The sequence below is a fragment of the Rhinoraja longicauda genome, chromosome 33, assembly GCF_053455715.1.
Source record: "Rhinoraja longicauda isolate Sanriku21f chromosome 33, sRhiLon1.1, whole genome shotgun sequence".
NCBI lineage: Eukaryota > Metazoa > Chordata > Chondrichthyes > Rajiformes > Arhynchobatidae > Rhinoraja > Rhinoraja longicauda.
The window spans coordinates 5,997,834-6,024,947 of NC_135985.1; the positions used below are offsets into that span (position 1 = coordinate 5,997,834).

At 39.1% G+C, this 27,114-nt stretch overlaps 2 protein-coding genes across 2 annotated transcripts in view; one reads left to right on the forward strand and one right to left on the reverse strand.

Moving 5' to 3' along the window:
- The window catches only part of LOC144608923 (protein FAM227B-like), a 144,000-nt gene that overhangs the window by 19,259 nt on the left and 97,627 nt on the right, over positions 1–27,114 (reverse strand). Inside the window, exon 11 of the mRNA XM_078427170.1 lies at positions 2,307–2,407. Coding sequence (XP_078283296.1) covers positions 2,307–2,407 — 101 coding nt within the window. The remainder of the gene's footprint in view (positions 1–2,306; positions 2,408–27,114) is intronic.
- fgf7 (fibroblast growth factor 7) overlaps positions 22,082–27,114 on the forward strand; it is a 37,669-nt gene continuing 32,636 nt past the window's right edge. The window contains exon 1 of the mRNA XM_078427213.1: positions 22,082–22,666. Within this exon, the coding sequence (XP_078283339.1) occupies positions 22,378–22,666 (289 nt within the window). The 5' untranslated portion in view covers positions 22,082–22,377. The remainder of the gene's footprint in view (positions 22,667–27,114) is intronic.

A 27,114-nucleotide genomic window follows, 5' to 3' on the forward strand; every position in this document is an offset into this window, starting at 1 on the left:
CATTTTGGGTTGGGGGCCTTGTTCAGAAATTATTTCTGTTTACTTACACGTTTTTATTCTCAATGCTTTTTAATGACTACTTTAAAAAAATATTTGTGATAATTATACATATTCAAGTATTCAATTTTAATTGCCCTTGATCTACAAAGCTATTAAATGATTCTGAAAGCTTTAAAGCCTTTCCAGGACTGTAAATATTTCAGGGCAGATTCAGGGATGGAGTGTGTATTAGTGTATGACTGAAGGTCCTGCTCCTGATTAGGTTGTGCCACTGGAGTCTTGCTTTGGGCCATCAAGGTGGGCCAGCCAGGTAGACTGAACTAGGGGCATGGGGTGACCATGAGTGGTGATCCAAGGTGGGAAGACCAGACCAGCAAGATCTGCTCCACTAATTTTATTTCTCTTTTAGAGGTTATGTAAACACTGAGGTGTCCCAGCTTTTTCCATTGGAAGCATGCCACATTGTTTAAAGTTGTCTTTCAGACATAATATTCAACAATGCCTGTTCAGGTAATTTTAAGGGAAGGCTGGTAACTACCTGGACACTTGTCTTTCACTGTAAATTGTTCCAGCTGTATGACTCTCTGAAATCTCTTCCCCCCCCCCCCCTCAGTTCTGGCCTTTGCTGCATTCCCAGTTGCTTTATATCATTACTCCTCTGTAACTATCTCCACATTGCATTTTACTGAAGAAGTTACACTTGCTACTTAAAAGTTCCTGTAATTTCCATTTGTTTCCACTCTGTCTGGGTAAATTAAAGTTGCTAAACAATGGATGGTTTGCTTTAGTTTAGAGATACAGCATGGAAATAGTCTCTTCGGCCCACCGAGTCCACACCGACCACTAGTTCTGCGTAATCCCGCTTTCACATGCTACACACTAGAGGCAATTTACAGAAGCCAATTAACCTACAAACCTGCACGTCTTTGGAATGTGGGAGGAAACCAGAGCACCTGGAGAAAACTCACGCGGTTACAGGGGGAACGTACAAACTCCGGACAGACAGCACCCGTAGTTAGGATTGAACTTGGGTCTCTGGCGCTGCGAGGCAGCAACTCTACCGCTGCCCCACTGTACTTGCTGTTAGTTCTATTATATCTCACAACAACCACTCCCAACTCACTGGCTGACATGATGTTGTCAATAAATACACAGAAATGGCATGCTTTTATCACAATGCAAATCAAAAAACTGCAGATGCTGGAATCCCAACATAGATTTTACTCACATTTAGGTGAAGAAAGGCTAATTAGGGACAGTCAGAATGACTTGCTGCAGGGCAGTTCATGTCTTGCAAACTCAATTCTTTTTTTGAGGAGATGACAGAGGTGATCGATGAGAGTAGGCAGTAGATGTTGTCTACACAAGCGTCAGCGTGGCATTTGACAAGTTCCCTCATGGTAGAGTCAGAATCCAGAAGATTAAAATGTATAGGTGACGTGGCAGTTGTATTCAGAACTGGCTTGGCCGTAGCGTACAGGATAGTGGTGGAAGGATATTGTTCTGTCTGGAGGTCTATGGCCAGTGGTGTTCTGCAGGGATCAGCACTGGCACCTCTTTGTTTGATATGAATGTAGATGGGTTGATTATTAAGTTTGCAGACGATATCAAAATTTGTGGAGTTGCAGACCATGAAGTCGGCTGTCAAAGGATACAACTTTGCCCCTCTCACTTTAAAGCAATGCCCTCTAGTATTTAATTTTTCCAAACAGAGAAAAAGGTTCCGACTGTCTACCCCATCTATGACTCTCATACTTTTATGTATTTCTAGCAGATAAACAGTCTACAGAATGTGCACAAATCCAAAGGTAGGCTGGAAATCTGAAATTTTTAAATGAGTGCCGAACGAACCAGTTACCAAAATAATTTTGCTTATTTCTTATTACATTGTTGTACAATGGGGATTGTTACATTGTTGTACAATGGAGGAATTAGTCCCTTGCAATGAAATCCACCACAAAATCAAGTCTTCATAATTTTAAACTCCACCGCCTCCCTCCGCGTTTCCATAAATAGCAACACGGGCAAGTATTGGTATTGTCCAATGTTGTTCTGGTTTACAAAGCAAAAGTGTTTTGTATGCCAGATTTCTCTTCTTTTTATCTTGTGTTACATGTGTAACACGACGGCTTTCACACAGCATCCTGAACAGTATCTTAACGTTCCACCTTTTGACTTGATGTTCACTCAGATGCCAGTAGGTTGGAACTTCTCCCCTGCCACCACAATTCTGACCTGCCCTCACTGGTCGTTAAACCGCAAAGCCTGACTGTTCACAGAAAGGCTCCATAAAACAGTAAATGTACCTCAATCATCGCAGGCGGGGGTTTGCGAGGCGGTAGAACCTTTTCCACACGGCAAATATCTGGCACCAATTCATCCAGGTCGTATCCGAAACGTAATGTAGCTGGGAGAGAGAAAAATATAATTTGTGACTAGTGATTCTATAAATTGAAAGATTGGTTACTTGTTCTGAATCATAAGATGTTCTTTTTTGCTGTTTCACCTCTTTTGCTTTAATTCTCTTTCTCAAAGGGAAACACGAGGCATATTTTAATCATCACTCATACAGGCTTGGCACTTGGGGTCTCCCCCACCAGACTCTCAATTAATTACACAGAATGAGTCCTGCTCAGAAAAGTCATAGATGGTTAAAAGTTTAAAAAAAACAACGTGGTAATTTCTGGGAAAGGCCTATTAGGAAATATTTTTCTTATTCTTAACAGCTGCTCCTAATGGCTGCCCTGCCTCTACCATTATTTCCAACGTAAGCACCAGGAAACAGACTATTTCCTGATTTAATATTTTGTTTTGGTTTATGTTGATTGTTTATAATTTTTAAAATATGGAACTCCTCACGAACCCGTGACATTGGGATGCATGAGAGTGGTGGTGGAGGAGTAATATTTAAAAAGTGTGTGCAAGTAATTGGCTGACTTGAGAAATATAAAGGTTGATTAGGAGAAACGAGGAGGCATAATGGAGACCTAAAGAACCAATACATCACTCTCAATGCTTCACTAATAAATGTAGAATTTGGATTAATCTCGGGAAAGAACTCTTTGGTTGAAATTTTCTTTTCAGATTTTGCTTTGATTGCAAAACTCTGAGCAAAATATACTTGGATCCTAACGTTTAGGGCAATTTCTTTTGGAATGGGGATCCAAAATATCCAAATTAACAGAGAGACTCATCACATGTGCACATTGGTAAAATAGTAGATCATTAAGTAATAAATCCTGGGCACTTAGTTCTTGAAGTTGTCACAAAAACTCAATGTTATATGGCATCAATTATACAATAGAGAAATATATAAATTAACATAGAAACAGAAAATATCTCCCTTCTTTTCAGCCATCTATTCTTTTCTTTCTCTTTTCTGGAAAATAATAGTTGCAAATTGGAAATTAAAACTGTCTTTTAAACACAATATTAAACCAGTTTGAACCTTTCAAACTTGGCTTCAGACATTAAATTTCCTTCCTTTGAAGACATTAATGAACTAATTGGATTTGTATCATGAATTGACAGTTTCACAGTCTCTTTCTAGTAGTGATACCGATCAATATTCTAGTTGACCATTAGTAACGGAACAGCATTTTTAAAAAAATCATCGCTAGTGTACATTATTATACTGTACAACCTTGATGAGATGTAATTATATTGCCATAGTGTCACAGTCCTACAGCATGGAAACAGGTCCTTCAACCCAACTCGTCCATGATGACCAAGACGCTCCATCTACACTAGTCCCACCTACCTGCGTTTGACCCATATCCCACTAAACCTTTCATCTCCAAGTACCTCTCCAAATGTCTTTTAAATGTTGTTATCGTGTCTGTCTCAACAACCTCCTCTGGCACCCACCATCTGTGTGTGAACATCCATTTAAGCACTCATTATCCATTGAAAGGAACTCAAAGCCCTATTTTCCCTGGTAAAACAAACAGATCCCACCTGACGTGGTGCACGCTTGCCCTTGGAATGTATTTGAGAGTACTTGCATGAAGCTTTGTCAGGTTAGAGAGAAGATTAACCTCTGAGGGAAACGGAGCTGCTTAAAAAGCTGTGGAATAGTGATAATGACCACCGTGATTTTGATACAATAGAATGTAGTTGCATTTTCAGTGAAGAGTATATAAGTTAAAAAACAAACTCTGATAAAATTATCTTAATGGTAAAAAAATGACAATCTAATAATCCAGAGGGCATGAGCTCACATCTAGAGGAATGTCATGAAATTCAATTCAGTAAATGTGCACTGAGACCAGAAAATGTCCCTAAAAAACTAACTTCTCTCAGAAAATAGAATAAAGTTGAAATTATCCATTTCCCCCCATCCACACAATTACCTAGAAATTGGCTGTAGTGTTAAATTGGAATTTCTCCCAAATATCTCGATAAAATGATGGAATCTTACGTTCTTGCGTTACCTACTGTAGCCCTCATTGATATTTCCAACAATACATTTATTGTTTAACATTCTTGCTTTTAAATTCTTATTTTAATAGATTTTCACTTGTGGAGACAGTGGGAAATGGAGAAGAACAGTCAGTGTTAGTAACTGGTTAAGTATATTTAGAATCATCTTAGCATTAAAACAAAAGAAAAAATGATCATAGTTACAATTTTGTTACACTAACAAACTCTAGTTAGAATGACACACATCCTGAACCACTTTATGGTAGTATGAACAATATTTCAGGATCGCTCAGAGAAGGATATTAAACTGTATTTGTTCTGTATTTGCCTCTTGCATGGGGATCAGTAGACTATTTCTGTACAATTTGCTAATTGGAGATGTGCTTAGGTATGGCAATACTCTATTGGAATGTTTGTAAGGAAATAATCTCATTGTGTGTTTGCACTTCACACAAATGACAATTGTCAAAGCACCATTACATCATTGTTATTTTACATGGTGTAATGAACTCAAAAGTGGAATTGGACTATTGAAAATATGTCTTTCATATGTGTATTCTTGCTGAATTAGGGACAGACTCAAAGACTGATTGAACCAATCAGACTGATTGAAGGTCTTGTCATCCTTCATTTGATCAGTTTATACACGCATCATTATGGCTCAATTACAGGCATGCGGACTGAATCAGATTGACGTCAGAGTGAATCCACCAAATCTAATTCTGAAAACAGGCCGACACCATTTGTAAGACGAGCATACACAACATGTTATGTAGGAAAATAACTGTAGATGCTGGTACAAATCGAAGGTATCAAAAAATGCTGGAGTAACTCAGCAGGTCAGGCAGCATATAGAAGAGAAGGAATGGGTAACGTTTCGGGTCGAGACCCTTCCTCAGTCTGAAGAAGGGTCTCAACCCGAAATGTCACCCATTCCTTCTCTCCAGCATTTTTTGATACACAACATGTTAGATCGCTTGCCTTAAAAAATCTTCGCATTTGGATAACATTTCCCTTTCACAAGCAGTTGCCACATCTGTTTACTGCCTTTTTATTCAAGTCTTTTGGCTTTAAGGGATTGTGTCGGATTATATGTGCATCATAAGACCAAATTCAGATAGGTTCACTCTTATGTGTGGAAAGGAACTGCAGAAGTTGGTTTATACCCAAGATAGGCACAAAGTGCTGACCACTGAGTTACTACAGCACTTTTTGTGTTTATCTCAGGTTTGCTCCTAGTTTTGCTTGTTGCATGTTCAAACACCCAGGAAGCAATGTCTCAGAACATGTTTTAAAAATCTCCATAGTGGGAATTATGCCATACTACCACCCCGACCACGGGTGCCGTCTGTACAGAGTCTGTACTTTCTCCCCGTGACCTGCGTGGGTTTTCTCCGAGATCTTCGGTTTCCTCCCACACTCCAAAGACGTGCAGGTTTGTAGGTTAATTGGCTGGGTAAATGTAAAAATTGTCCCTAGTGGGTGAAGGATAGTGTTAATGTGCGGAAATCACTGGTCAGCGTGGACCCAGTGGGCCGAAAGGGCCTGTTTCCGTGCTGTATCTCTAAACTAAACTAAATTTGACAAATATTTAAAGAATTGATCTTGAAAGTAATATTTATGATCCTGATCTTGAAAGTAATATGTATTATTATCTTTTCTTCTTCATCATGAACAGCTTGGCTACAGTGCAAGGATGGACCAAAACGTTGGATATCTGGATGGTCCTAATGTGGCAACATTTATCGTCTATTACCGGTGGTCCTCAGAGGATATCCATAGGGCTTCTTAACTGTACAACAAAATGACTGGCTATTCCACCCTGAGTACTATTATTTAAACAACTAATGCAAAATACAATCATGTGTAGCCAGAAGAGATCAAAATGGTATATTATCATCCTTGAAGGGATTAAATAAAAACAATGGTACTTGAAATTGCTTTTGCATTCCTTATTTCTTGCACCATTCACAAATAGTCGTTTAACGTCTTGCTATGGAGATTTTGGTAGGTAGGTAAATGTGCAAGATACCACCAAGATATCCATCCTCACTAAAGCACCCAACTTTTTGCATTCTTTGATTTTTGAACATTCCATGTTGTTTGAAACAATCAAGAAGTTATATTATTCAATGTAAATAGTGGAGAGGAGACTGACCGTACTGTTACGTAGTATAAGAAGATAACTGCAGATGCTGGTACAAATCGAAGGTATTTATTCACAAAAAGCTGGAGTAACTCAGCAGGTCAGGCAGCATCTCAGGAGAGAAGGAATGGGTGACGTTTCGGGTTGAGACCCTCACCCATTCCTTCTCTCCTGAGATGCTGCCTGACCTGCTGAGTTACTCCAGCATTTTGTGAATAAATACCTTCGACCGTACTGTTACCATCACTGCTTCTGCCTCTCATGAAATGACAAGATCATGCAAACAGAGCAAGTTACTGAATTACTTTTCATTGGTAATTCATAAGGAAATTCACTCTGTCTCCCCCACCCGCCTCTGCTCCCCTTCCCAAGACAAACGTAATAATATAATGAAAAGATCAGAAGAATTCTATTTCTATAGTGTTCCCGCAAGGTGTCACAGATTGCTGCAAATAGCCTCAGGTGGAGAAAAAGAAAATAACAAATGGGAACAGAATTACAATGGATCTGAAGATATTGTTAAAGATTAGGGTTTTTTTGAAGGTGGAGATGAAACAAGGTTCATAGTGAATTTAGAGTGTAGGGGGAAAAAAAATCACAAATACATTCATCAAAGTGTGGCCTGAGGAAATCTTAGCTCACTGATTTTAATAGAAGTTATAAATCAATTATCTTTAAATGAGTATTGATCCTTCATAATTTGAATTAAAATAGAGTAAATAACCCATTAACATTGGAATCCTCGACTCCAGAACCATGGTCTGAACAACAACACTGGTTTATCTCATGGGTCCCATTCTCCAAAACGTTTGCCGAACCAGATTTGGCTTTGAACTACAGTCCTAGAACTTTGACGTGATGCATTTATGGTGTTTATAACACTAGCCAAGTATGTCACCATTTCATGTTGTCGAGACAAGAAATAACAGATGAAAATAAACATCTGCAGTTGGTCAGCGTTTTAAAATGTTTCATTACGCATGGGAAGGACCACTGGGGAGCAAACACATGAAATAATCCAGACAAACTATCAATGGCATTGTGATTCCAAAGGCAACTTTTGTTATTGGTAACCTAATCTATTATTTGGAATACATGGACATGATAGAACCTGGTGTTTGTCTGAACAGCAAGATTTTCAAATCCAAGATAAACAACATCCAATCCAACCTATCGACCAGGAATGCCAACATTTAAAGTGCAAATTCAGAACATTGGTTGATGGGCAACATGATTTCTGAATTACCCTTAACTTTCAGAATGTTTCCAACATAATACAAAAATAGATGTGTAAAAATAATAGTCAGTGCTTAAGGTGTAGCTAGTGAAATGCAATGTGATTGTGTGACTGCAGGTTTTGATTGACAAATTGGACTAGTAATCTAGAGGCACTAATACCAAAATCCTTCATGACAACTTGTGAATCAATTTCAATAAATCTGTCTATTAGTGAATGGCACCGGGAATGATAAATGAAAAATCAATTACAACTGCCAATACATTTAGCAATTTCCTTCAAGGATACTGATTTACCATTTTGATCTCATCTAGCTGCACATGATTGTGTTTTAGACCATCGATGGTTAAACCATGATAGTCTGAGGTGAAATAGTAAGTTATCTTGTGGTACAGCTCAGAAGCCCAATAGATGTCCTCTTAGGCCAACTGGTAATAGACAATAAAAGTTGCCATGTTAGGACCATCCACATAGCAACCAAATAAAAATAAACCTTCGGTCTATCCTCGTTACTAATAAACAATGTAGAGCCATGTTTGCTTTTGGCTGTTGCAGCAAATCATAATTAATATCTTCTTTGTAACTATAATGAATCACATGTGGAGCTGAAAATATAGCCACAAGATTCCAGATACCAAAGATGATGAGTTCATATTGGCTTTCGACTGTAGGAAAATTTAACCAAACTCAGCAATGGAGTAATGGAACCAGAGTTTACACAACTTTAAAAGTTACTGCTGTTGGATACAAAATTATCCATTGGATGTTTATAACTTTTATCATAACACAATAATGATAAAAGTTTAAAGAATGCTGTAAAGCTAAGAGTAAAAGGGGCCTCAAAATTATTATTTTCAGAACGGGGTACTGATTGAGAGTGATCAGCCATGATCGCATTGAATGGCGGTGCTGGCTCGAAGGGCTGAATGGCCTACTCCTGCACCTATTGTCTATTGTCTATTACCTCAAAATGATTCACGCTCCACAGAAACTCTGTATATTACTTTTAGAGATTCAGTGTGGAAACAAGCTCTTCGGCCCACCGAGCCCACACTGACCATCAATCACCCATACACATGTTCTATGTTATCCTACTTTCACATCCTGTACACTCGGGGCAATTTACGGAAGCCAATTAACCTGCAAGTCTTTGGAATGTGGGAGGAAACCAGAGCACCCGGAGAAAACCCACGTGGTAACAGGGAGGATGTACAAACTCCGCACAGACAGCACCCGTGCAAAGGATCAAACCCGGGTCTCGGGTGCTGTGCTGTGCCGCTGTGCTGCTCCGAATTGTTTCACAACTTCTCCGCTTAAATCCCATGCTTGTTTTGTGTTTGTTTGCATTGGAACGGTGATGCGGCACCTCCAAAACACGAAACATCATTATTTGATTTTCCCATCATGTGATAGGTTTGTTTACTAATCGTGCACATTTGGGTCTACAAAAAAAAAAAATAGCACAGCTCAAAAACATTTTATTGGTCCAGCTAGAATTCAACACAATGTTTTCGAAAATGACAAGCAGTGAAGCTTCAGACCAAGATATAAATTAATGACTTTGTAGGAATTCTCCTTCAGGCACAATGGCAAAACAATCATCTCCCAGTATGTTTCTAGAACATGTCGGGAGCATGAACCAGTTCCCCACAATCGCCTGCAGACAGCAATGATAATTTCAGCTCCAAACATAAGCCATTGGAATCTAAAGTCAGTTTCAAGCCAAAGAAATTATCCTATTGGATCCACCTGTTTCTTTACAAGTAAAAAAACAAAAATAACTCTTTCCCGCAGAATTGTCTCCGCGCTGTAACTTCTTACGCAATATTGAAACTTATGATCCATTGAATGCAAGTCCAATTAGTATTCTCCAGGAAAAACACCAGGCTGCTTCCAGACTGAAAAGTATTTCAGTAGTAAGTCAGAGAGAGGGGAGCCTGGATACAGCAGATTACCAAGTCACCTTGCCAGGTGTCAGCTGCAGCAGTGTTAGTAGCACACACAGCTCCAAGTTAAGAGGTCAGGGCTTCAAATCAAAATCCTAGGCTAGGCGTAGGTTCAACTCCAATATAGGACTGAGGTGGTGGAGTACGGTCACCATGCACGATTAGAACTTGCCGCACATAAAGGCGTGCACGGTGGCTGCACGGTGGCTGCGCCAGGCCCAATGCCTTCTACAAGCCGGAGACACAAGAGACTGCAGATACTGGAATCACCAGCAAAACACAAAGTGCTGGAGGAACTCAGTGGGTCAGGCAGCAGGTTTGGTGGGAATAGATAGACAATGTTTCAGGTCAGACTGAAGAAGGGTCCCTATCCATTCCCTCTCAAGATGCTGCCTGGCCCGCTGAGTTTCTCCAGCACTTTGTGCTTTGCCCTCTGCAAGATCCCTGGCCGAGCTACTCCAAAACAGGCCCCTTCTCATTTTCTTGTTATTCGCAGAATGAAGAGATTGCAGATGAAATTGATTTCATGAGCAGGTGCAAGGTAGAATGAGAAAGGAAGTGGAAAATAACAGATGCACAGCACAATTTTTCACAGGATGTACAATGAAAAGTAATGCTTTTTTTCTGACATCTCCAAGATATCTTAAAATCTTTCTGCACCAAGTCAGATGTTAAAACTTTGTCTCCTAATAAAGTGTGATTTTTTTTCTGCAGCCAAATAATCAAAAGCAAAGGAGCACTGCTTTTTCATGGCATTGTTCAACTTTGAGTTTTTGGACCAGGGTACGAACACTATTCTAAATTGATTGCTGAACCAAATCACATAATCAAACTGAATTATGGATCAAAATCCTGCAACTTAAGGTCAATCTGAGTTATTTTCCAAACATTTCAATGCGGATGCAATGATTTAGCACTTCATCTGCCAGCTTAGAAGAATTTGATCTGAGAAAGCTTGTTTTGTACTTCATGTAATGTGCCAAATCCTAATTGTCAAAGTAGTCAAGACAGTAGCTAATGATAAACAGATTATGAAAGCTTATTAGAGCTTCACGGGTCCCATGCCGCTGTAGCATTACGTACACCTTTACACCCTGGCCATTCCCTCTTTTCCCCTCTACAGTTACCAGAAGGTATAATAGCTTTAATGCATGCACCACCAGATTCAGGAATAGTTTCTTCCCCACTGTTATCAGACCACTGAATGGCCCTTTCATAGGCTAGGATGTAGTCCCAATCTCCTAACCTACCTCATTGCCGAAACGTCACCCATTCCTTCTCTCCTGAGATGCTGCCTGACCTGCTGAGTTACTCCAGCATTTTCTGAAATAAATACCTTCGATTTGTACCAGCATCTGCAGTTATTTTCTTACACTCATTGCAGACATTAGCCATTTTCTCTGTAAGTGCAATGCGTGAATGCTGTAAAAATATATTCTGTACTCTGGCATTTTTCCGTAGTATTTGTGTACGACTTGATTCCACTTAAGTATAGTTTGATTGTACTCATGAATAGTAAAATTTGACTGGATAGCATGCAAACAAAAGCTTTTCACTGCATCTCAGTACACGCGACGATACTAAACCAATACAATGTTAATTGATCATTTATCATTGAAAATTATTTCCTTGAACTATCACAGAGTGTTATCATATTTTTTGATAAAGTTAAAATTATGTAAGATTTTAATGTGCACTGGAAATGGGGGATGGTGTGGAAATATTAGGATCAAAATCGGACGATGAAAATAAATGTCTTCATTTTTAACATTGTATAAACCACTTTCTATGTTAATAGCTAGTAATTCTTTCCACAAAAAATGCAAAATGATTATCGAAATCTAACTTAAAATTGAATATTTTTTTGTATCATTCCTTTGATGTCTTATTCCTTTAAAGTTTCACTACCCAGCAAGTAACGTGGCACTGGTCTACGCATACCAATAAGTGCAATCTACTTTAAAGTAAGCTTGATACCTGACCTTGGAATTTATCCAGTTTTAAATCAAAGGGCTATACTAACCATTTACATTGGTAAGAATACATTATTAAATGTCAAATTCTACACTTGGCTTAGTTTTTTAATTAGGAATATAAAGAGATATTGATAATTTAAGGACATTATATAATATTCCTGTTTGAATCAACCTTTGTTCAGTTATTTGAAGTTAAGGGACTCAGTTCATCATTGAAATATATCATCAAAGCAACAGTCTTAAGCTCTGTGCCAAAATGGTCACACAAGTACCTATCTCCCAGGTGAATTCAGACAGGTTACCATTAGAAGGATCTAAATAGTTTACTTAGATGAAAAGCCTAGCAAATAGACAAGCTAATGACAGGCATTCTAGCTGCCTGGACACAGTGCTTTATTCTTACCCTGAATGTTGCAGTGCTGTCTCAGAGTTTTTTTTCAGCTAACAAAGAGCCTGCTGCAGATGTCACGCTTCATTTCATTTTTGATAAGTAAATGGCATGAAGAATAAACAGGTGATTTTTAATAGTACTCCAGGAAGGTAAGAAAAATAATTACACGGGATAGCATTTTTAAAAAAAATCAAGCACACTAAGATATTATTCATGTAAAAATAAATCTTTAAAATATAATCCACTTTGTGGCTATGCTATTTACTTTATCAAGGAGGTTTATTTTTTAATATATAATTTCAGTTCAATTTTGTCTCCAACACATAAGAATGAAAATATTATATTTAAATAACTTACTAAGGTGCAGGCAGATGAGATTAGTTTATCTTGACACCATGTTCGGCACAGACATTGTGGATAGAAGGGCTTGTTCCCGAGTCATACAGCATGGAAACAGGCCCTTCGGCCCAACTTGCCCATGCCAACCAAGATACCTCATCCACACTAGTCCCACCTGCCCATGTTTGGCCCAAATCCCTTTAAGCATTTCCTATCCATGTACCAGTCCAAATGTCTTTTAAATGTTGTTATTGTAGCTTTGTCAACTACCCCCTTTGGCAGCTCGTTCCATATACCCGCCATATACCCTCTGTGTGAAAAAGTTGACTCAGGTTCCTATTAAAGCTTTCCCCTTTCACCTTAAAGCTATGTCCTCTGGTTGGTTGATTCCCCTACTCTGGCTAAAAATACTCTGTGCCTCTACCCTGTCTATTCTATCTATCTGCGCTGTTCTGTTCTATGTTCAATCTAGGCTACAGCTGCTCCTTAATTAAAACGCATTGAAAAATAGAGACATTTTCATAAATCATAATTATGTATATAAAATATATCAACAAAATACTGGAATTAAAATAATGAGAAATTACCTTTAAATGTTCGAATTCTTGGGGCACTGGGATCAGTTCTGGGGAAGATTGAATCTGAATGGTCAGATGGGGGGAGGGAGGTAGAGGAGTGCCATCTCAGTGGGACTAGCACCAATACCATTGCAATCTTGCTCGTCATGTTGGGAAAGGTTTGAACTAACTTGGCAGACAGAAGAGAAACTGAGCATCGATTCAGAAAAGGAAAGCTGCAAATGAGGGCAGAAAATTTGCAGATGGCACAGTTCTGGAGCTGTTGACTGCCTCAACTCTGAGCTTGGGTGCTGTTTGTGTGGAGTTTGCATGCTCTCAGTGTGATTACAGCTTCCTTTGGTGCTCGGATAGGAATAACTTCAAATGATTTCAAACATAGATTTCAACATTATAATTGCCAAAACATTTCAAAAATTGAGAATTGTATGTGTTTGAATGCACCGGTCACAGGGAAGATATAAGAAAATAACTGCAGATGCTGGTACAAATCGATTTATTCACAAAATGCTGGAGTAACTCAGCAGGTCAGGCAGCATCTCGGGAGAGAAGGAATGGGTGAAGTTTCGGGTCTCTGAAGAAGGGTCTCGACCCGAAACGTCACCCATTCCTTCTCTCCCGAGATGCTGCCTGACCTGCTGAGTTACTCCAGCATTTTGTGAATAAGTCACAGGGAAGATGCAGGTAGTGTGTATTTGACACCCGCATTGGAACTTTGCATTGTGTTGGTCACATCAAGGTTTAAACTCAACCACAGTAGGCATTTTTACAGCTGCTTCACTGGCATCTAATTTACAATAAGATAAAAAGACTTACTCAGAGTTTAAAATTTTTAGAGAAATTGCAACAAGCAGTAATTTTCGGATGTATTATCTTTTATTGATTGAACCATTTTCAAATGTGCTATTCTTTTGTTTTTGTCAGTAATTACATTTGCCGTACACAAGGGGGAAATTAATTAGACTGACTCCCACAGGGGGTCATTGTGCCTTGAGACTCCAAAATTCCTCTGCTACTGTAAACTTTAATCACTTATTATTTAGTGTTTTCTTCCTATGAAATGTGTTTGATGTGCCAACACTCGGCATATTTAAAACTAATAAACATTTAAGGTAAAAACAAAATTGAGAAGTTGACCGGCTAAAATTTCCTAATGCAGGAAAAGGATATTCAAAAATGCAGCTAATTAAAATTAAATCAGTTCCATGGATTTTATAATTATTAGGTCAGAGGTGGGGGACGTTTGCTAATGATCATATTGATCGATTTCAAGTTGCAACCTCTTGCAAAGTGAAGCATGAAACAAGATCCAAACATCATTCAGGCCTGGGTTATGAGGGGTACGTGCCTATGCTTCTGAAGTGCTGGGGCAAGATCTACTCCAGCAAGAAACAGTCTAATGGAGCTACCATTATCAAGTCCCTGGGATTCATTTTTCACCATAAACATTAACTGGACCAGGCAATGGACACTTTGGCTAAAAGAACAGGTTAGTAGTTTTTAAATCGAAGAGGTACAGCATGGAAACAAGCCTCTCAACCCACCTCCCCATGCTGACCATCAATCATTTCTATGTTCTATGTTTTCCCAATATTGCATCCACTCGCTACAGACTTGGGGCAAATTACACAGGCCCATTAACCTACGAACCTGTGCGTCTTTGAGACGTGGGAGATAACTCACATAATCATAGAGAGAATGTGCTAGCTCAACGCAGACAACACAGCTCAACACAGATAAGACCAGAGGTCAGGATCACTGGAAAGCAATTCCAGCATTGTTTGAATGTACATAATTGATTAGTACCCCATCCACCACATAAAACATTCACTCCTTTTATTTCAGCGGTAGTGTACCAACATAAATGCACTTACTCCACCACCAAAAAGGGTTAAGTAGTGGGAATACCTACAGATAACCATCCAAATATTACACATCCAGTCTTGCTTCTAATTCATTATCCTCAAATTTGAAACAAAATTTATATTTTATTGGTGTAGATTGCCAAAAGAATACTTGCAGAGAGCGGCAGTCTGACAAAAGACAGCATGGGCTAGTGCTATTGTTGTGCTGTTGCACCACTCAAGGGACTGGGTTCATTTCTGACCTTGGGTACTGGGAGTGTGAAGTTTGCAAATACCTCCTGTGATTGTGGGGGTTTCTCATGGGTGCTCTGGTTTCTCAGATTGCAGATGAATTGCAGTGACTCGTGGGGTTCCGCAAGGCTCGGTGCTGGGACCCCAGTTATTTACAATCTATATTAACGATTGAGATGAGGGAATTAAATGTGACATCTCCAAGTTTGTGGATGACACAAAGCTGGGTGGCAGTGTGAGCTGCGAGGAGGATGCTATGAGGCTGCAGGGTGACTTGGATACGTTGGGTGAGTGGGCAGATGCATGGCAGATGCAGTATATTGTGGATAAATGAGGTTATCCACTTTGGTGGAAAGAACAGGAAGGCAGATTATCTGAATGGTGTCAGATTAGGAAAGGGGAGATGCAACGAGACCTGGGAGTCCTTGTACATCAGTCACTGAAAGTAAGCATGAAGGTACAGCAGGCAGTGAAGAAAGCTAATGCGAGAGGATTTGAGTTTAAGAGCAAGGAGGTCCTACTGCAGTTGTACAGGGCCCTGGTGAGACCGCACCTGGAGTAATGTGTGCAATTTTGGTCTCCTAATTTGAGGAAGGATATTATTGCTATTGAGGGAGTGCAGCGTAGGTTCACCAGGTTAATTCCCAGAATGGCGGTACTGACATAGGATGAAAGAATGGGTCGACTGGGCTTATATTCACTGGAATTTAGAAGGATGAAAGGGGATCTTATAGAAATATATAACATTCTTAAAGAATTGGACAGGGTAGATGCAAGAAAAAATGTTCCCGATATTGGGGGAGTCCAGAACAAGGGGTCACAGTTTAAGAATAAAGGGTAAGCCATTTAGGACTGAGATGAGCAACAACTTTTTCACCCAGAGAGTTGTGAATCTGTGGAATTCTCTGCCATAGAAGGTGGCAATGGTGGCCAAATCACTGGATGTTTTCAAGAGAGAGTAAGACTTAGCTCTTAGGGCTAAAGGAATCAAGGGATATGAGGAAAAAGCAGAAACCGAGTACTAATTTTGGATGATCAGCCATGACCATATTGAATGGTGGTGCTGGCTTGAAGGGCCGATAGCCTACTCCTGCACCTATTGATATGTTTCTATGTTTTTCTATGAATTGGTGCTGTATATTACTGCTGGTATAGTGGGAGGCAGGAATCAGAGAGTTGGCCTGTACATGTTAGAGAATGGGGGAATACACTTTTGATGAGGAACTGAGAGACGACATAGACACATTGGGTTAAATGGCCTCCTACATCATACAGAGGTATGAGATAGTGAATTCCTGCCCACATTCACGTTTGAACAGTCCATCCAGACTGAATCCCACAATTACATTTATGGTCCCAAATATTTGTTACAGATTACTAATCTCAGGGTGAGGTTACTATTTAACCAGACCCTTTCCTATTTTCAATTCTATGACATCCCTACGATGACTGGTCCATCTTTTACATCACTTTTAGTTAATTAGGACCTTCAATTGAATTTTTTTAATAATTGATTTCTGCAAGGAAGCTCTTGTTTATCACATAACCAAACTGTTTAATATTTTTGATTTTTAACCAATAAGAAGAAAAATAACAGCATGCAACTAATAAGGGTGGTTCCGACCCAAAACGTCACCTATCCATGTTCTCCAAAGATGCTGCCTCATCCACTTTGTGTCCTTAATATGCAAATAACCTTGGCATACATTGATGGCAGACACTGCAACCAGGAGCAAGGGTTACACATAGAACAGTACAGGAACAGGCCCTTCGGCCCACAATCTTTGTGCCGAACATGATGCCAGGTAAAACTGATCTCATCTGCTTGTACATAATCCATGTCTCTCTATTCCCTGCACTTCCATACACCTAAAAGCCTCTTAAAAGTCACTATTGTATCTGACCCCACCACCACCACTGGCAATGTGTTCCAGGCCCCCCCCCACCACGCCGTATAAAAGAATACTTGTCCTGCACATCTCCATTAAACGTTTCCCCTCTCACCTTATAGCTATGCCCACTGGTGCTGGACATCTTTACCCAGGGAAATAGGTTCTGACTGTCTACCCTATCTTTGCCTCTCATACCATGCCACTTTACCACATGCTTGGGAAAATATTCTGGTACAGTTGTCACACCAAGTTTTAGTGAAATATGAAATCAGAGAGGAATGTGACACGAAAGTTCTACGGGTACTTTTATAGAACTGTACTTGATCAGAGTTGTAACATGCCGTCTTGGGTCATAATTCGACCCCTGGGCCGAAGGGTCTGTTTCTATGCTTTATCTCTAAATCAAAGTAAAGTCAAAGACATGAATTCCATCGTGGTTATGTACAAGGGTTGATGTAACTGAAATTCTCTGTGTTAAGAAGTAGTGCCAATACCTCTTTCAGCCAGTTTTGCATTCTGGAGTTGGAAAGAATTTGATCCGTTACGGTAGAACACAAAGTGCTGGAGTAACACCCTGGGTCAGGCAACATCTCTGGAGGTCATGCACAGACAATGATTCGGGTCAGGACCCTTCTTCAGGCTGAGTGTGGTGGGGGAGGGAGAGTTGGAAAAGAGCTGGGGGTTGGGACAAATCCTGGCAAGTGATAGTTGGATATAAGGTTTTGATTATCAGATGGGCGGACAAAAGCAAGAGATAAAAAGGAGACACAAGGCTGACAAAAGGGGGCTAAAGGAGACAAAAAAGGTGTTGATAAGGAGGGAAGAGGTTTGAAAGATTTGGTTTTAGGTCTACAGCAGTGAAATGTAAACAGGAGGGAAGGATATAGGTGGAAGGGGGGATTAAATGGGTGGGGAAGTGGGATCAATGGAGAATCGTTGTGCATCGGGTCAGGGGGAAGGAAAGAGAAGCAAAAGAAATGGGGTGAGATGTTACCCAGAATTATAGAATTCAGCTCATACCATTGGTTGCAAGCTACCAAAGAGGGATACGAGGGTGCTGTTCCTCCTGTTGTAAAATAAAACCTGCCCTGCACGTCTCCTTTAAACTTTGCCCTTCTCACCCTAAAGCTACACCCTAGACCAGGGGTGGCCAAACCGCGGCTCGCGAGCTACATGCGGCTCTTTGACCTTTAATATGATGCTCATGAAAATATGTTGGCTGAGCTCCTTTTTTCATCACAGTTAATATAAAAGGTAAATAAGAAAAAAATTCAAGCTTTATAATTATTTACTTGGTATGAATTGAGACCCCATTGGAATAAAACGTAAGTTTAATGTTCATGGTTAGTAAAAATATTTAAGTCCATGTCTTGCGGCTCTTTTGTTCATGTCTTGCGGCTCTCAAACATCTGAACTTTATCGTATGTGGCTCTTACATTAAGCAAGTTTGGCCACCCCTGCCCTAGACTATAACAATTCCACCATGGAGAAAAGATTCTGACTGTCTACCACATTTAAAGATTTGCACACACTCACTTGGTTAATTGACCCACCTGGTTCCTCCTAGCACATTAACATTACTTTGTAAATCACAGCATTAACTTCCCACTGCATTAACTTTCATCTGCATTTAATTGTCATCATTCTTGCCTATTTTGATTTTTTTTTTTAGGTATATCACTAACCTCCTCGTTGTTCTTTTCCAAGTTCTGTTTCATTTGGAAATAAAATAGAGATCTGTAAATGCAGGCTGAAGTAGGTAGCATTCATCAAGCAAAACAGTTTCTCAGCATTGAACAGTAGGGAACAGAAGATTGCTTCAATCAGAGAAATAATTCTTCACAATCTCTCAGTTCCTGTCTTAAACTGTTGCACATCCTATCCCATCTATATTACTATTTCCCCTCATAGTCCTTTAGATTTGGTTTAGTTTATGTCCATTCTGCTGCACTTCATTCGTCCTCTCTATTGCCTCATCAAGAAACTCAATCTAGACATGATTTGCCTTTAATATATCAATGGTGTTTTTTCTTTGTTAGAGTAGATTAGTGTAAGTGACCATTGAATTTGTTCTTGCTGGACATTTCTATCAAATTTCCCATAACCAAGGTTAGTTTAGTGAAGGCTAGGCTAGTTAAAAGATATTTAGACCGTTTTCTCTTATTCAAATCTCAGATACTTTCCCCTAGTTGAAAACTAAACATTTCGATGAGCTTCATTCAAACTTCTTTTACAGGTAAACAAAATTCAAGATCTTAACAGTTGCTGTTTTCGCTGTACAAGTCATTTTTCTTACCAAGTGTGAGATACTTGTGCACTTTTCATTGTATGGCCTGGTTGATAGTGAAGGAGTTAAAAAATGTACCCTTAGACTACAAGCCGAGTGTGACAATCTGGATTTATGACTGGAAATATTGATTGAGTGGCAAAATGTAAGGTAATTACCATTACTTGACTACTTGTATCATGACGGCAAGCAAGTAGGTTAAAAAGTATTTACAATTTTGAGGGGCTTTGGTAATCCAAAGGTAATATTGTAGACTAATGATCGATCGTTCATCAACTTAGTTCCCCTCCTATGAAGCCATTTGAAAAAAGAGAGGCATGTGATGTATGATAGATTAAGCACAGAGTCTAGGGGGCAATTTACTGGGTTGAGTTGCCCAGAGAAAAAGGGGAAAAAATGTGTCAGGGAAAGAAGAGAAAAATGCATCAGGATGTGGGTCACTTAGCACATGCCAAGAGCTACCTTCAAGTAGTTCATGACAGAGCTCTAGAAATATTTCTGGACTGGTGGGATGTTTATCAGTCTCCTAACTCATAGTTCTTTCGCAGAGGGAAGGATACGAGAATAAATTTATAATAGGAAAGTTTTGCATGTGTCAAGTGATGAACTATAATGGAAATAAAACATATGCTACTCTGATGGAAACTTTGTTTTTGCAGCTACATAAAATATATACTTTTATCATCAGCTTTTTTTAAATAGCTCACCAACTTGTTATCCTAGATCTTTAGTCAGAGGGTGATGAATCTGTGGTATTCTTTGTCACAGACGGCTGTGGAGGCCAAATCAATGGATATTTTTATGGCAGAGTTAGATAGATTAGTACGGGTGTCAGGTTATGGGGAGAAGGCAGGAGAATGGAGTTAGGAGGGAGAGATGGATCAGCCATGATTGAATGGCAGAGTAGATGATGGGCCAAGTGGCCTAATTCTGCTCCTATCACTTATATGACCTTATATATGGTGGCTATTTAAAAAAAAAACATTATACTAATTAGATTAAATGTACAAGGGATGAAGGAAGATGTTATTGTACAAGGTTGATTATTAAATATATGCATGTAAAAATAACGCTAACTTACCATGGCTTTCAATTAATTTACAGATACTTCAGATCCTACATGGAACCACATATCCATAATATTTCAGCCCAATGAATAATTCCAGGCATTCTTTCGTTATATAAAAGCACATAACTCATTCACGGCAACAGCATTTATGAGTTATTGGTTTTCATATTGATAAAATCATTGCCTTAATGGACTGTGGTAAGAGATGTTCCTTATAATCAAGGATTTGAGATTATTGATGGCCACTCTAATTGAAGTGTCCCTCAATTTGCGAGATCAGTCCAAAAGGTATTATAACTGCGCCTCTTCAAAAAGATTTGGAGCACGAGAGCAAGCAAATCTTTTCCCCGCAGTGCCTCAAGTAGAAACCTCCACAGGGCAATATGCCAGTAGGCATCTTATGAAACATTCAGTTTTGAATAGAAAAAAAACTGGATAGTATAATCTGTCCAGCTGCTGTCTTACTTGATAGATGGAAATATTTTAAATTTAACATACCAATAATAGACCACTTATGAAGATTTTCAGTTGTTTCACCGCGTTAAATTTTATACATAACAAAAGGCACCCAATTACCTTCAGTTCCTAAAAGCACAATGAATATGAAGGTGAAAGAAATGAATGATGTTTGTTTTGCCCAGCTGGGAATATATGTGGTGGAGAACGGCACGTTATTACTTCCATGATTGTAGCAGAATGGAATTACAGAGCAGAGAATAAAGAAAGGAGACATCGTGTGGAAATAAGAAAGCCCTCTCTGAGTTCATAGCTCCCTCTGATGACCATGTGGACATCTGACAAAGGAAACCTCACTTCTCCTTTGTTCGTGTTGCCAACTGACAGCTGACTGGCTAAGATCTAATTACTTCCAAGTGAGGTCAGGGAAAGGCATTTATTGAACAGAACTGCACAACAACAGGCTGATGATGCCCAGAAAACCCCTCTCGTGTTAACACTTGATTTATGGAAACAATTATGATTCAGCTGGAATCTTCCTGGGCTGGGATATAGTCCACAATGACACACAAGCTGATGATCTGAAGAGGGAAAACAATGGATTGTTTCTGTGCACAGTCTGTCTTCAGCGTAAACAAAAGTAAGTTTTATCAGAAATTGTACAGTATTGCATTTATTTCTACAAAACTATTTTGCCATGAGAATTTTTTTTGGAATTAAACTGGCTTAGGTTAAACATGTGGATTGACATCGAGGTAGTTGTGAATGTTTCCAGCCAGCCGATACAGCAAAACATGAATTGTGTTTAGGAAACAAGGGAAATTCCATGGAAAGCATTTGATTTTTACCATATAAAATATGTTTTGATTACTTTTGAATGAGTGCATGCAAGATGACAAGTGTACCGAAGATTGATTAAGCACAGGGTTTCGCCGAGCAGTTGAAACAGTCGTGGAAGAGTAATATAGAACATATTCCATGCTGCAAATATCACACTTTAAAAATTACAGATATAAGACTAATATTGTAGCACACAGCAACATTTGGAAAAGCACGTTATCTTTTCTAGTTTTGGGTTTTACATTTTTTTTTAAGTGAAAACTGGCAACTAACTAGAACTTTAAAAAAAATTGGTATACACCTCTAAGCTTGTTGCCATGGTTGTAATTTATTTGCAGCAGCTGACTGTAATGGCTTGTTAAAGTTAAGTGATACTTCTGCTTGCAGCTTTACTATCGTCAAAACTCTCTGTACAAGAGGAAAATTCTAATAGCAAAGAACATCAAGACATTCCAGAGTACTACAAACTGAACTGTTTATAGTGAACATTGACAGTGCATCACTTCTCTGAAGAAACCCTGGCTCAGCATCATAAACTTTCACAGGAAAGCTTAAACACATTCTAAACTGCTAGTGCCACCAATAAAAGAGATCCAAGGTCACGGAATCCAGGCAGAAGCTGAGACCCCAAACTAGCAACATTCATCCGATTTGTAATTTAAATTGCAGCATGTCGCTCAAGAGAATCCAGAGCAGTGCACTATAATGCACAAATGGATGCAGATATGGATCCTGCCAACTTTGTTGTACAGACTATACTTTCATTGTATCCTTCTAGCAGGGAGTGTGTCTATCGCTTGCAATGACATGACTCCAGAGCAACTAGCTGTAAGTGTGAACTGTTCCACCAGTCCTGAGCGGCACACCAGAAGTTACGACTACATGGAAGGTGGAGATGTAAGAATACGAAAACTTTTCTGTCGGACACAGTTTTATCTGAGGATTGATAAAAAGGGCAAAATCAAAGGCACGGTTAATCCCAGCTGCATTTACTGTAAGTAATACTTTAATTAGCTTGGAAAGATACAGATTAAAGGCTTTAACAAATCAAATGAGTGCATAATTTCAAGTTTACTAGGTTTTACAAAGCAAATTGAGAGTCTATCCAAAATCATTTACGTGAGTTCGAAACATCTGGTGCTCGTTTTTTGTTAAATGTGTAGCTCTCAGCGATACGTAACCATCATATTTTACTTCTGCTAATGTATTAGTTGACAGCTGGTAAACGTTTGCAGAAATTATCCCTTTTATTCAAACTGACAAGAAACAGAGATATCAGATAACACTTTAGACTGAAGTAAAAATCATTAGAGTTATCTGCTTTTCATCCAAGTAGACATTTGGAAAGTAAATTACTGGGAAAGTAAATTAGGTTTTAGTGAAATTTCCTTTTGCATCAGCCTGTACTGTTCTTAATACTAGATTTTTTTAGTGGGAATATTAAAACAATTTGCACATCAATTTAAAGCAACATGTATTTGTTATTCCAACAGTTGTTATTGTGATTTTACGCACATTCAGAGATGGTTGTTTCAAATCTGGATCTGCTTGAAATAACATTAAATTTATACCTGAACATTATTCTAGTACTGTCTAAGGATGGTTAACAAGGTTTGACTTCTGAAGAGCTGACAAGAGAACCAAGTTTAGAATGACCTCAAATTTTTAATAAGGAACCAATTTCAGGAATATTATTTATGGTTTTACGGCATTTTGAAACTATGCCATAAAAGATAAACAGGGATTATGATTGCAATGTGCAGCAAAGTGAAGGTGTGATTGCTCAAAAACACAGGTTATGCCTTCAACAGCTGCAGAAATTGCAAGAATAATGCAATAACTTATTAACTCCCAATGGAGTTTCTTAATGGAGCAACAAGTCAAATGCATTATCTGAAAGAAACGAAATAATAAACAATATCATATGTTAAATAAAAATGTTAGAAAGTTTGTCCATTCACATTAAATCAACGAGGATACTATATTAACAGTAATAATACAAAATGTTAAAGTATAGCTACAAATTAAATGGTGAAAAATAACACATTTGCCCCAAAATACTGACAGTGTTGGTGTATCAAGATGAAAATAAAAAGGAAAAAAATAAAGGAAAGACAGCCCAAATTCCCCATTTTTAGGTCAAAATGTAAAGCAACAAAATCTTGTTTTTAAAAGAAAGGAAATTGCAACCTGGATTGTGACAAATACACTTATCAATTTGCGACACTTGCACTTCTGCTCCACAAAAGGACAGCTTATGTTGGTCCACAACGTTACACAATCCTTTATCATGTTATTTTCCCTCTCGCCAGCCTGCCCCGTGCATCTGGCTGGCTTCAACACTCTGGGTTTAAAGTTCCTAAGAATGTCAACAGTTCCTTAAGCAACCCACCAGGAGACACACGAGTGCAGGAAGTAAGGAAACCCTTTTTCCACGGCTGATTATTTCCTCCACTCATTGACTGAAGACACGGAAAGTTAAACCTGTAACGAACTGCAACTTGAAAAAAAACAACAAATCATAGCCAAGTGCAGTTAGCTTAAAGTTATCGACCGTCACAGTTACATTTAATTTCAATGAAAATCCTCTTTTTTCTTGCTTTATTGTGACAGCAAAGGATTGCTGATTCTTGATTAGTACGGATGTCAAGGGTTATGGCGCACAGTCAGGAGAATGGGGTTGAGAGGGAAAGATAGATCAGCCATGATTGAATAGAGGAATAGACATGTTGGGCCGAATGGCCTAATTCTGCTCCTAGAACGAGCTATGAACAAAGTTCTTCCAGTGCACAAAAATCAATGGTTCAACCCCAGTTTTGAGTCCAGCTAAAATTAAAGGGTACAACGCCAGATATCTTGAAAAGAGTCAACAATTTAAATATGAGCCATGTCTCTGATCTGTATTCTGCCTCTTTAGCCGAGGCGCAGTTGCTGCCTCGCACCGCCAGAGACCCAGTTTCGATCCCAACCTCAGTTGCTGTCTGTGTGGAGTCTGCACGTTTCCCCTGTGACCAAGTGGGCTTCTTTTGGATGCTCCGGTTTCTTCCCACATCCCGAAGATGTGCGGGTTTGCAGGTTAATTGGCCTCTGTAAAATTGCCCCTGGCGTGTAGGGAGTGGATGCAAAAGTGGGATAATACAGAACTAGTGAGAACGGGAGATCCATGGTCGGTGTGGAGGGGCAGCTGGAGACTGACGAGCAATCCATGTCACTGGTTTAATCAATTTGTCGCATTGTTTTACCCGCTCTGAATGGGAATGAATGCAAATATCTCTTCATATTCATTGTAGGCATTCCTTTTCTCGCCCCATCAGGTAATACTGTAATTTAACACAACACCTAGGTAAATAGATCAGGAGGTCCTGGGTTATTAGATCAGCAGTGTACACTCAGTGAACTAATCCCAGCCAGCTCTGTAATTGGGTTGTTAGAATTAGCTTCGGAGCTTAAGCTAAGTAGAGAGAAAATCAGCCAAAGTTCACCATCTGATTGTTATCGTGCGACTTCTTCTGGAAAGCATATATTTCTGGCATTGTGCGAGAACTGGATTGGCCCTGTGGTAAAATAAGTTGGCTTCATTAACTGTCTGAACGTACATGAAAGGAAGATGACCATATTGGCAAGGAATTCCTACCCATGGACAATAACTTAGAAAGTCTAACACCATGTCTGGGTGGGGGGGCAGAAAATCAGCAACAAACATGGGCCTTATTTGTGTTCCTTTGCGAGGGTAAATGTGCAATAGCAGGGCAATTACTGAGCTCCTTGACATTATTTCTATTTTCAGGACAGCGAGATATTAATCAAGCAACAGCAATATCAACAATGAGTGCACGATATAATCATTCCTAAAGAACAAACACACACAAGCAAATGCAGCAATGCAGATGTCTTTAATTTAAAAAATAATGTTCGACTTTCTGTTTTTAAAATGGTATGTTTGCCACATACTTTCAATGTTGTAAGATTATTTAAAACATGAATAACTATGCAGTGAACACCATAATTCCCATCCCACAATCTGGTTTGTGGATCATCTTATAAATGTTATTGCATGTAGCTGGAGTGAATAACAACGGGAGAATCAGCAGCAATTGCAATCAGGAATCTTTTCACCAGGTTTACCCTATGCACAAATCATAGATTTCCAATGGACTAATTTGTTCTTCCCTCACGTTTGTGTAGCGAGGAAATATTTTCATTACATTTGAATCGCTGCATAAAATACAGAGTTCCAAGTGCCAAGAATGAGAGGCATGATCTAAGATAATTTCCTTGTCAAATTTAATGAAGATATTTTGCATTGAGACAGAAAGCAAAGGTGGATTTGTTGTGATCAAGGCATAAGTACAAGTTGGAAAGGGTGCAGAAGAAATTAACCAAGATGATAACTGGGTTTGTGGGCTTGAGTTAAATGGAAAATCTGTGACATTTTTCTTTGGCACATAGGAGGCTGATGGGTGACTTTACTGAAGTATACTAGGTCATGAGGGGTATGAATAAAGTGAACACTCAGTCTTTTTTCCAGCGTAGAGGATTCGAAAACTAGAGGGTTTAGGCTTAAGGTGAGAGATGGGAGATCTAAGAGGGACCTCAGGGGCAACCTTTTCATCAGAAGGTAGACTGTCTGGAATGAGCTGCCCAAGGAAGCTATAGAAGTAAATACAATCACAACTTATAAAAGACATTTGGACAGATGTATGGATAGGAAGGGTTTAGAGAGCTAAGGGCCAAATGCAGGCAAATGGGACTAGTCCAGAATTCCAACCTGGTTGGCATGGACAAGGTGGGCTGAAGGGTTTGTTTCCATACTGTACAGCTCCATGACTCTGTTTTAATTGACAATGAAATACATATCCACATACAGTATAATTCCAATGACAAAGGAGCATAGAAGGAAGTAGGCTACTTAGTCCTTTAGATGTTTAATGAGATCTGTAACTTGCATCTATATATCTGTCCTTTCCCCAAGATACTAACTACTTATCAATATATCGATATTTGATTTAAAATTGACAATTGGGTAAGTCATTTACTATTTTGTAAAAAAGGTTTCCTTAAGTGTATAGATATTTTCCAACCATTTCCAAATGGCCTGACTCCCCCCCCCCCCAGATCTAGACTCCATGCCCACCAGAAATAGTTTTTGACCCCATCAATTCTACTGAATATCAAGAAACTTTCAATCAAATCACCGCTTGCCATTCTAAACTCGGTAGTAATACCACTTTTGCTTCAATAAACTCTCATGTTTAAGTTTTGGACTCTCTCTAAAGTCAAGTATTCCTCTTGAACTGCAATGCCTTGAGCTGCTTTTAGAGTTGCTGGTGTGATCCAACCATGGTCTGGTATAACTATAACATAACTACTCTTCCCACCTCTCCACTAAAACAACCCTCCTGTTGATACAAAAGCCTGTATTTTCTTTCGCTCTTCAACAAT